General features: G+C 40.5%; 1 protein-coding gene across 1 annotated transcript in view; it reads left to right on the forward strand.

Moving 5' to 3' along the window:
• Positions 1-11,779, forward strand: part of mrpl11 (mitochondrial ribosomal protein L11) — a 38,574-nt gene that overhangs the window by 9,600 nt on the left and 17,195 nt on the right. Inside the window, exon 2 of the mRNA XM_079228718.1 lies at positions 3,582-3,756. Coding sequence (XP_079084844.1) covers positions 3,634-3,756 — 123 coding nt within the window. The 5' untranslated portion in view covers positions 3,582-3,633. The remainder of the gene's footprint in view (positions 1-3,581; positions 3,757-11,779) is intronic.

Raw genomic sequence — 11,779 nt, forward strand, 5'->3', positions numbered from 1 at the left:
TCTTACAAATGGTTTGATGGCCAGGTGTAGCCTGTTCCCTAATTAGTTCATGACAACTTAAGCAGATAAAAACATGTGGAGATGATTCTATATGTTGAGTTTGCATTCGGTAGCTGGTCTAGGGAACTCTGAGCATGAGGACCAAAGAGATGTCAATGCAAGTGAAGGAGGCCATTAAAAGGCTGAAAAAACTACACAAACCTATCAGGCAGATAGCAGAAACATTAGGATTGATCAAAGCAGTTTGGTACATTCTTAAAAATAAGGAATGTACTGGCAAGCTCACTAACACCGCAAGACCGCGGAAGACATGTACAGTAGATCTAGCAGAATTCTTTCCTTGGTGAAGAAAAACCCTTCATAACATGAATCTGAGTTCAAGAATACTCTGGAGGACTTAGGCATGTCTTTGTCAAAGTCTACAGTAAAAATATGCTTTTGTGAATCTGAATACAGAAGGCTTACAACAAGGTGCAAACCACTGGTAACACTGGTGAACAGGAAGGCCAAATTAGACTTGAAAACATCTGAATTAGCCTGATCAGTTTTAGATGTCGGTTAGTTGGAAGATGAAACCAAGATTAACTTGCACCAGAATGAAGGGAAGAGAGAAGTGCAGAGAAGGAAAGAAACGGCTCCTGATCCGAAGCAAACCACATCATCAGGTTAACGTGGTGGAGGCAGTGCTGTGTCATGGGCTGGAACTGGGTCACTGGTGTCATTGATGTCACAGCTGATAGAAGTAGCAGGATGAGGTGCTTTACTGTGTACTCGGATTCAGCCAAATGCTGCAAAACTGATTGGACGGCGCTTCTCAGTAGAGATGGATAATGACCCAAAACATACTGTGAAAACAGCCCAAGAGCTTCTCAAGGCAAAGGAATTGAATATTCTTCAATGGCCAAGTCAGTCACAGTCATCGCTTAACCTGAGTGAGGATGCTTTTCATTTACTTCAGATAAAAGTGAAGGCAGAAAGATCCACAAACAAGCAGCAACTGAAGGAGGCTGCAGTAAAGGCAAAGCATCTCAAGGGAGGAAACTCGGCGTTGGGTGACTATTGATGGAAGACTTCTTGCATTGACTGCAAAGGATTTTCCTCCAAGTATTAAAAATTATCATGATATTCACTATTCTGTTAGTTTGTCCAATTACTTCTTAACCTTTGAAAATGTGGGGGACTGTGTAAAAATGGCTGTAATTCCTAAACATTTACTGCCATATTTGTGGTTGAAAGTCTACACTTCAACCACACTGTTTTATTTTAAATCCATTGTGTAAATAGGCAAAATGAGTTGTATCGCAGTCAAAATACGTATGGCCCTGACTGTAGAGCTGTGCCTCCTTTATTTCAACACAGATTTTTCCCATCTTCTGTCTGTCTATCGTGATGTGAACAAATGCTTTAATAAAAGATCTATATTGCTGCTTGATTACTTTCGTCCTCATCTGATTCGACATCCAGAACGTATTAACCAAACTGACATGAGTTGATAGCCAGAGACTTTATGCAGAACCTAATGGAATAATCTCAATAAAAATACATACATTACCCCTGAAAAAGGCAGGAATAGCAATGACATTGTTGGGTGCAACGGCAGTTTGGAGAATTTGGGAGAATGGTCCAACATTTGCTGTGTTGTTTTCTCTGTTATCGCTCCACTCGCCCTTTATCAGGTGGTAATTTAATCACTGGCTTTGCAGAATGTCATTTATCAAGCATGTTTAAACAAAGTGCTTTTACGTTGTAAATCTTCACGGCCCAAACACATTGCTCAAACTGTGTACTCGGTGTTATCGAAGGAGCTGTTGCCAGTAATTGCTGTAGGAATATAATATTCAGCCTAAAGAGCAGCTCAACACTGTGCCTGCTGCTTTCAAATAGCTGCGGCTTTGATTTGATTATTCACTGCAAAATATTAACCCAGCTCTGATTTAGGCTTATTGTATTGCCTTGAACCGTGTTTTCTGCCGCTGCACAGTTAATGCTCCTTTATTCCTTGCGTGAACGTGGGTGAACGGTGCCGTTGTGATGCCTTATGTAGGTCAATTCTTCTCCAGCGTTCACTGCTTGGCCTTGTGATGAGTGATTTTACTTTGCGAAGGAACTGCGGTTTTATTATTCATTCTCCAACAGAGATTGGAGTTGCGGTGCATTAAAGCATGACGTTGTCATTTCCCCACTCGCAGAACTCTTATTCCCTTTGCCCCAAATTGGAATTAAACCCAACATTTGATGCTGGCCCTAATTGTTTTTCTCTCGCAGCTGCAAAACTCCAGTGAAGCTTCGTCTCTCTGAACGTACAGTACGCCATTTTATTGATTGAAATTCTTTTAGCACCCCTCCCTCAAACTGCTATTTAACATATTTTTCTCCAGCTTGCCATTTAGGATTCATGAGCCTTTCAGTCACCGTTTGACAATAGTGGGGTTTTCTCACTCAAGATTTAATGCACATTGGCTCCAAAATTGATCGGAACTGCATCACAATTTTTCTACAACAATGTATCTTAACATATTAGGCAAGTAGCATGAAATTGACCTCTGAAGTGTAGGCTTACATTGTAAAGAGGGAATTCAAGCTAAATGGATTGTATTTGGGACTCTTTCTGCAGTATGCGCATCACATTAATGCGCTAAATGTTGCGCTTTAACGGCTGCTGGATAATCAGCAACGCAGATAGAAGCAACATCAACAACTTTTCCTGGGAGCAGTTTCTCCCTATTTGTTGCTCTAAAGCAGCGTGAGGTCCCATATATCTTTTTGGTACTGTCTCTTCTGTTGATCTAATTGGATGCCCTCTGTTGCCTACAATGAATCATTGCTGGACCCTCAAGTACTTATTTTTATTGAATGCAGGGTTCCCCTGAATCACAAGGCTCAACCTTAAAACTTGTATTTGTCCCTTGGCTCTAGTCATTGATCTTTTTTTTTTTTTTTTCAGCTGTGTCAGGATCACTTTTATTCCAGCAGAGGATTATAGGCTTGCTTTTATGCGTTTCGGCCTCCCTCGAGAAAAGCCAGGAGTTCAGGCCGTTCTCCTCACTCCACTAATTGACTCCTAATTTGGCAAATGCATTTTAGGGTGGAGTGAAAAAGCCGACCCCTCTTTGCGTTCATACACGGGGATGCCACTTCCAGCCCTCCTCCGTGTATTAGTATTGTTACTTATCCATATTCTGCCCTCTATTCTCGACCTCTGCTGATGCAGAGGAAGCTCTGCTGCAGCACAGGGAGTTTAGTGGTGACACATCCAAAGCTGAAGTGAGGTGTTTTGGCATGCACCCCATGATTTTTGGGAGAGAAGTTTTTAAATCCTGCCAGTTCTCCGGCTCTTCAACATGGCGAGCGTCAGCACTGAGCCACCCTGCAAACACCTCCAGGAAAGTGACTCTCCCTGAGCCGATCGAAGGCAAAGATTTTCTTAATTACTCGCAGAATGGAAAGGCACGATTTTTGGCCTGTGGGTATCTGTATTGATTTGACTGTATGATGTTTTAATGAACCCGCGGTGTAAATGATTTGTTGCAGTTGTGTATTCATGAAAGGCTAATTTGTTTGTTTTTCTTCTGCATTCTCAGTGGATGGATTCTCAGTTGACGTGGAGGCAGATTTAAGGCTTTTGAGACCAGGATGTCGAAGATCTCTAAGGCAGCCAAGGCTGTGAAGAAATTGGATGTCAGCAGTGTAATCCGAGCTATAGTGAGGTCAGGACAAGCGGCCCCCGGACCACCACTGGGCCCCATCCTGGGACAGGTAAAATTACTTGCAATTCCTCTTCTTGTTCCATCTGTTCGTTCCGAATAATCAGGAGTATTAACTTAATTGCAAGAGCAGGGCTTCATTTTATTAGCTGACCCTCCGCACACAGCTCTCATTAACTGCGAGACAACTGGATCCTTCCCTATTTTCACTTTGCCAATCACATAGCTCTCTCTCTCTCTCACTCACTCACTCACTCACTCACTCACTCACTCACTCACTCACTCACTCACATCCACCACATCCATCTCCTCTCATAGCCCTATTCATATTCCCATTCTTATTCTAGTCGCACAGCTCCATTGTGCAGGAAGGTGCTACACTCTGCTTCAGTCTGCAACTATTTTCTCACAGTTTCCAGGCCAAAGACACTAACACCTCCATCCACAGCAGGTGCCCATATGCATTAGCCTCACTCTTTACAAGCCATTCGATGAAATGGGACTGAACCTGTGAAGGTTTTGTCTTAAATTCTTGTATGCTTCTCTCTGCTTCAATTACTCCAGAGAGACAGATGAGGTTGTCTCTGCTTCTTTTTATTGCTCAGGGATGCACCACTCTAACTTTTTTACCGGCAATGCCAACTGCTGTGAGAAAAATGTATGCATCTGCTGGCACAATCATAAAATAAGTCTGCAGTCCTCAAGCATTGAACAAGATGGATTGTAGTAAGTGGAGAAAAATGACTGAGGCTGAATTATTTTTTTTGCTGTAAATAAAGTTATCCTTCCAGAGATTATGTTTGAGGTACGTGTCCTGCGTCTCTAACGCATTTAAATCTGAAAGGACGTAATACACTCACGCATTCTTTTTAATCCCTGATAATTGGAGGCGCTGGATTCAGTGAAGTGGGGGTTTAAAACGTTTGTGCGCACATGTAATAACATGGTCTCATATTCATAGTCTTAATCATCATGAGACTCCTAATTGTCTGCAATATATTTTTGTATTTTAATTTCACCACCAGACTTTCAGACGAAAGCTTTTGACTATCTACTGATCACATTTTCACATAATTTCTGACTGAATTTATCTTCTTTACTATGCTACATTTGATTTTTTTTGTTTTGTAAATACATTTTTTTTTTTGATTTGAGATTTCATTTGTTTAATTTTCAGGTACAACTTTAACATATTTTAATATAACATAATATAACCGTCTAACATCAAACATGAATTCAACACTACAATGTGTTAAAAACACAACTAGTTGTGTGGACCCACTCGGATTGATAAGTGTCCAATTCTGATGCTCTGATTGTTAACCTCATCTGTGTCTCTGATCACACAAGTCTATTGTTTTATATCTTACTTGTAAAATTGATATTTTACGCCATAAAAGCACAATCTGCTTTAATGGCGATTCAGCTATTTAACTTTGTGTCCTTTTGCGAGGTTGAATGAAAGAAACCCTGTGGCTCGTTCTGCACATACAAATTATGAGTTGGGCTCTTTAATGGACAGTGCTCACCAGCCTACTGTTGAACGGTAGGAAACCAGATCAATTCTCACAGTCAATCCATCTCGGTGGCTAAGTGGCAACACTCAGAGAGGAGAATGGGAAAGTGAACAAAACTGGCAGAAAAGAGCAACACGTGATACATAATGTCAGCAACCAGCAAACGTTGAGATGTTACCAATGAATTAAATGATGTGAAAACATCTAGTTTCTCTGTAACAGTGTCATTATTTTATGGTTTTGTTCAAAATGATGTACTCTGATGTCATCAACTACAACATAAATTAAATTAATTAATGGAAATCTGAACTCCCTGCCAGACTGGGCCAATGACTTAATGAAACTTCTCTCCTGTTTTGTTTAAACGGTCTCTGTATTGCTCTACAGATACACTTGATAATATATTCATCTTTTGTATTCAAATAACAAATAGGTTCTTAAATGATTAATTTGTTGATTATTTTCTTGATCCATCAATCCTTTGCTCGAGATAACTATTACTCAACTCTACAGGTCGCCGCAGCTCGATACAGCTTTAAAATCATTCTTTAGATTTTCCGTCCTCAACTCGCTCTCATATGGTCTTTGTTTGTTAATATTGGGATCAAATTCATCATGTGAATCATCAACTAAAAAAAGTAATGATGTGTCAGATGCTTTGTTTACAGCTTGTCGGTTGCTCCTAAGGGGAAAAAGAAAATCAATGAACCAATTTTATTTTTTTAAATTTCCACAAGCTTAAGACTTATTGTTCTCAAGTGTCACACACACACACACACACGCATACACACACACACACACACACACACACACACACACACACACACACACACACACACACACACACACACACACACACACACACACACACACACAGAGAGAGAGAGGTCACAAGGTCTGGAATGATGTTTGACAATGACTTTACTTTTGAAGTAATAGTACAATGGGTCGTTACAGTAATGAGACATTTCTCTCCAGTAATTAAGAGGCGGATCTATTCTTTAATCTCATCCAATTTCAACATCTTTCATTCCCCATGAAAAATACAGCAGCCGGGGTTTAAACTGCTGCCAAGTAAAGAGACCGTAATAACCCAATTTTACCGTCTCTGCACTGTTTACCAGTTAGATGTATAATTGATTTTAAGATTTTAACTGATCACATTTAAGGCTCAGCTAAAGCTTCCTCCCCCTCAGCTAAATTGGAGACGTTTAAGTTCCTTCTGATCCACCAAAGCTGAGAATTAAGAAACTCGCTCTGACTGTCGCTCAACTTTCAACCCTAAAGGTTATTTATTTATTTTTTAGTCTGTAGCACGTCCCGCCTCAAACTCTAGATAAATCACTGTAATTGTTTTGCTTCATTTTGCATTACAAAAACTACTGCACACCTAAAACATTGGCTGCAAAAACATGTTTTTTATTGAAGATTTGCATTACCTGACAGACAGAGGGATTATGTTTAATGGCAGCTCCCCATAGGCCTACATACAAATTCCAAACAGCAGCACTTTGAACAATCCTATACAACCTTTCACAGTGACATGAGTGCTGATATGTCAGCATCAGGGGTTGTTTGTGGTATTTTTGGGCTGTTTTCCCTCCAAAAAAAACGTTTTCTTTTCCCAAAAGATGCTCTGGTTGGAATTTGATCGTTTTAAAGAATATGAATTGTGACAGCTCAAGATAGCAGACAAGAATAAGGACGGTAGTTTCTTTACCATCTTAGACGAGTAAAGTGTGTCTTAGTGCCTGTCTTTTGGACACTTCCTCTTCTTCCTGTTCAAATATTCATAACATTTTTAATTTCTCTTAAAGAACAGTTAGTTTTATGTTTCTGTTTGAAACTATTTTCTGTATTTATTTCTCTTGTTCTCCTTTTTTTAATTTCCTTTCTTCATCTTAGAAGTAGGCAATATAAAGACAAATGTAGTTCTGTTTCAGACTCCAGCTAACCATTGAGTTGACTTTTTTTATTTTATTGATTATATCATTTCAGATAATGACTAATAAGGAGTCACAATTTCCCACAGTCCAATTGATCACTGTTCATACGGATGTGCAAAAGTGATTCTGATTGTCTTCTGTTCGTAACGTTCAGTCTTAATGAAAAACGTAATGGTTTGGCTTAAAATTACTACAAAATTTAAACGAAACGCAACAAAAACCAATACTTGGTTGAGTGGCTGTCTCCTGGGTGGAAGCTCAACGTTTGGTCCCCATCCACCACCTCTGCGTCACATGGACTTCAAAATTATTTTCGATATGCCAAAAGCCGACGTAATTCAAGACGAAATACATTGCCCTCGTATTTCACAATGCAGTTTCGGTGAATGAGGAAAGTCATTTTTAGGAGACCAGGCTGCTTTAAAGAGCCCCTCTGGCTAAATGATCACATCCCAGTGGTGGAGCCAGTGATGTAACTATAGACTTTAGATAAGGCTGCCAAATTGACAAAAAGTTATTATACCCTTTACTCAGACTTCATGTGATCTTACCCAGAGGAATGCAACTATTCATTTCCAAAGACCACCATTCAATGAGGAGAGAGGAACCAGATTTCATGCCACTGCAATGCGTTTCTTTTACACATCCAGTGATTTCCATCAATTTAATTTGTGAATTAGCTGAATTAGTCTCTTGACTCCAGTAAGCAAATGACCAGGATCTAATAACTCCTGTGGTCTTGGTCAAGGTGTCACAGAAGTAGAACCAACAGGGCCTCATCTTTGTTCAGAGCCAGGTAACGTGCAGGAAGACCTTTATAACTATACCTACCTATTTCTGACATTCAGGTTCATGTAGTTTTTGTGCAGTAGGTACTGCTGATGGAGGACATTGAACCAAGTCGTATGGGCTTATTAATAGAAGCTGACACACTGTCTTGACATAAATCTGACTAGAGCTGTTCAACTGTTTTTAGATCTGATTCGTGTCTCGCGCTAGATTTATTCACACCTGGCTTTGTGCCCTCAGTTCAGCAGTTAGGAGCACATTTTAGAAATTAATTAGAATGCATTTCCCTCATGAAGCAGTTTCTCCACATCAGGTAAAGTCGTTCCAGGGCACAGGTTGGTCCTAAGACGAGACTTTAACTGAAGATGGCAGAAGAAGGCATTTCATGTTACTGTCTTTTTAATAGACTTTTAAAGAGGAAGTAATGTGAATCACAGCAGAGCTCTCATTCATCGCTAAATAGAGCGCTAAAAGCTACTGATTTTCAGAATAGCATGAAAGTAAACGACTATATAAGCATCAGGTTTATCGTTTATTCAAGTGTAGAGTAGATGATCCTGTATTCTGTTTCTATTCTTTCGCAATACCATTTGACTGTTCCATGTTGAGCTCATCATTTGAGTCCTCGTGGTACTTGTTTATCATCTTTCCTGTGTGTGCCAGTAAATCCAGCGACAGGAAGAGGGTGTAACTATCATCTATATGTTAGACAAAGACCAGCATTGTATTTAATGTATTGCGAGCTGTAGGACATGCAAAGTAAAAGGTGTTTCACATTAGATATGGAGCAGAAAAGCAGTTATGTGTGAGACACTTCTTTCAGACTAGGGTTGCAATTCATGGTCTCTGAATTTGTAATTACAATATAATTGTTTTACATGAGTGTTTTGGGCTTTGTTTTATGTGTGTTTGTGTGCTTAAAGGTACTTTCCTCAACAAGTCAATTCAGTTTGAAGATTTGTTGGTAAAATTACTGAACACCTGTGATTTATAATGATATAAAATCAAGAAAAGCAGCAATTCCTCACATCTGAGAAGCTGGAGCCAGAAGCTGGTTGTCACTTGTGTTTGACAGAAAAACAATTAAGCAATAATCAAATTAGTTGGCGATTCATTTTCTTTCAACCGGGTAAATGATTAATCGACTAAATGTTTTTAATTCGAGCATCATGTAAATTAACCAGTACTTATCACCTGTTTCAGCCGGATGTCACCTGAGAGCAGCATGACTCCAGTATTGCATATCTCAGACTCTTTTGCATCATTTCTTTCTCCTCGCTATACTTTGAAGTTTTGCCCAAAAGCGGCGACGCTGATGGTGTGTGCTCCGATGAATGATTTAGGCATCTGTCTGTTAAATGTGTCTCTTTCTGCCAGACCACGGGGGCGTGAGCTTGTAGGCATACTGTAGCTGTCGCCGTGTCAGGGGTAATGATGTGAGATGGGTTGTAACCAAATGCTCAACGGAGCAAAACAAAGCCATATGTTTGTCTAAAGGTGCCTCCTTTTGGACCCTTTGGGATGTCATTGTTGTCGGGGCGGCGTGTTGTGTGCGTTTGTCTCTCTGGGCTCCATCGAGCTAACGCCGTGTGTAACGGTAAATAAATGACAGTCGGCATCCACTCTGCTTGAGGCGGTGGCTCCGGCCCTTAAATCTTAGCCAGCCACTCCGCCTCAGTTTTTTTTTTCCTCCTCTCTGACTAACCACCCTTGACAGGGGAAGTGCAGAGAGGAATGCCGCCTGTCGGCTGCGGGGCAAATTTAAACAAACGAGAGAAATAAAAGAAGGAAGACAAAAAATGGGAAACTGACAGCTTTGGTACAGGAGAATAATTACTGACTGGAGTGAAATTAACACATGGGAAGCGAGAGAAAGAATAGAGGCAAAAGAAGAAAGAAAACCGGAGACCGACTCGTGCACCTTTCTTCAGGAGCATGGTACGGGAGTCGGTGGAAGCTGAGGGAAACTGCTGAGCATTGTATCTCGAGCTTAACAGGTGTAACAAATTCTAGGAGGTAGTCGTTTGCCGAGGCTGCCAATGCAGTTGCTGCTTTTAGTATAATAGAAATATGAGAAGTTGCCCAAGAGGGAGTGCATCCAGAATGCGTATGTTTGAAATGTGAAACAGGGAGGAGGAGATGAAAGCGAGAGGGGAGGCAAGGGTCAGATGCTGTCTACTACTCTGCTTATCCCTCTGTTGTTTTTGCTTCAAAGTTTCTCTGAACCAGCAAGAAATTCCCCAGTGAAACTTTGAGTGCATTTGTGTGTGCCTGAATGTGTACATTTGTCTTAATACATACTGTTAATATAGCCTGTAAATCAAGCATAAAGCACTGAGAATAAGCACTTGCTTTTTGACAAATAGCCTTAATTTCAATTAATAGGACCATTTAGGCAAAGAGGGGAGGCCGGCGGGTGCATTCACCGCCGCTCTGAGCAACGAGCCAGTTCCCTCTGAAAACATCACACACTTACTACAACTCTTGACAGGCACACCGCATCTCTCTTTCAACATTAAACAGACAACACGACGGCACATTCAAGGATTACTGCGGGAGGATCCAAGCTGATGGGGCCGCCGGCATAATTGTGATAAATGACAGCCTTTTGTCAGCGTGCTGCACCATATGGGAGGAGGGGGAGGTGCGTCCATTCACTTCACTTCACCAGCTCCGGTATGAGAGAAAAACATAAAAACATGCAATTTTCTATGACAGCAGAACGCGAGCTGATTGATTTTAATATAGTTTAAAAACACAAGGCAGTTATTTCACCCCAGGCATCTTGGCCTTGAATGATTTGGGCTGACTCTTGTTTTCCCCTGTGTATGTGAGCGACAGGGTGCCTATACCACTCCTACATAATAGTCAATAAACTGTCAACACTGGGTGAGTATGAAACACTTTTATTAGTTTGCTCTTAGTCCTGGAGGTGTAGCTGGACAGCAGCTGTGGAATAACTTCAGTGTACACATGGCATATGTCCAAGTTCCACATGCTACACGTAACGTGTACGCCTCGTGGCTCCATGAGGAAACAAGGCACTTGACTGTACATCTGCTACACCTGCTGCTCTGATCAATAATCCCATGATGCCCCCAAAAGCACATGTTAATAACTTGAAAGGGTTCATCCATTATTCATGGTTTCAAAAAGTTAACTTTCATCTATAGTGAAAAGGGGGATTTAGGGTTGGACAGGCAGCTGGACCTTTTTTTTTCTTTCTTCTTCTTATTGAAAATGACTGAAAGAGACACTGAGACAAGTACAGACGACATCAAAACATGAATTTTAAATGTGTTCTGAAACAGTAAAGGGATTACTTACATTGGTGTTCTGGCTTTGTAAACAATGTAGTAAAATAGACCTGTACTGTAGTTTGTGTTGCAATAGGATTAAGACGATGCAAAAATGCTCATCTTTAAGCTCTACCATTGAAACGTTGTATTTATGGAAAACCGTGTCTTTCATAAATAGTTGGCATCTTGAGTTGAGCACATTTTGTTGTGTTAAAATCGCTGCAGGAGGGTTTTAAAAGTAGGTCCTAAAATAAAAGTGACTGTACGTTGTGCTTCTCTGAAATCATCTCGAGCGGATGTTTAGATTCTGCATTTAAATAAAATAAAATGTGTCATAATACCAAAGATAAACTCACTCCAAACACCACACTGAATAACTTTTCCCTCCAGACAATTGAGTGATTGTGTGTCCGCCCCCATTGTCGGGACCCACCAAGGGGTTGTAAGATAAATTCTGGTCGTTCATGAGAGCAATAAAGAGATAGGATATAAGGGAGAAAACATCTGCTACAAATTTTATAATT

Source organism: Taurulus bubalis (assembly GCF_910589615.1).
Source record: "Taurulus bubalis genome assembly, chromosome: 13".
In the NCBI taxonomy this organism is placed as follows: Eukaryota; Metazoa; Chordata; class Actinopteri; order Perciformes; family Cottidae; genus Taurulus; species Taurulus bubalis.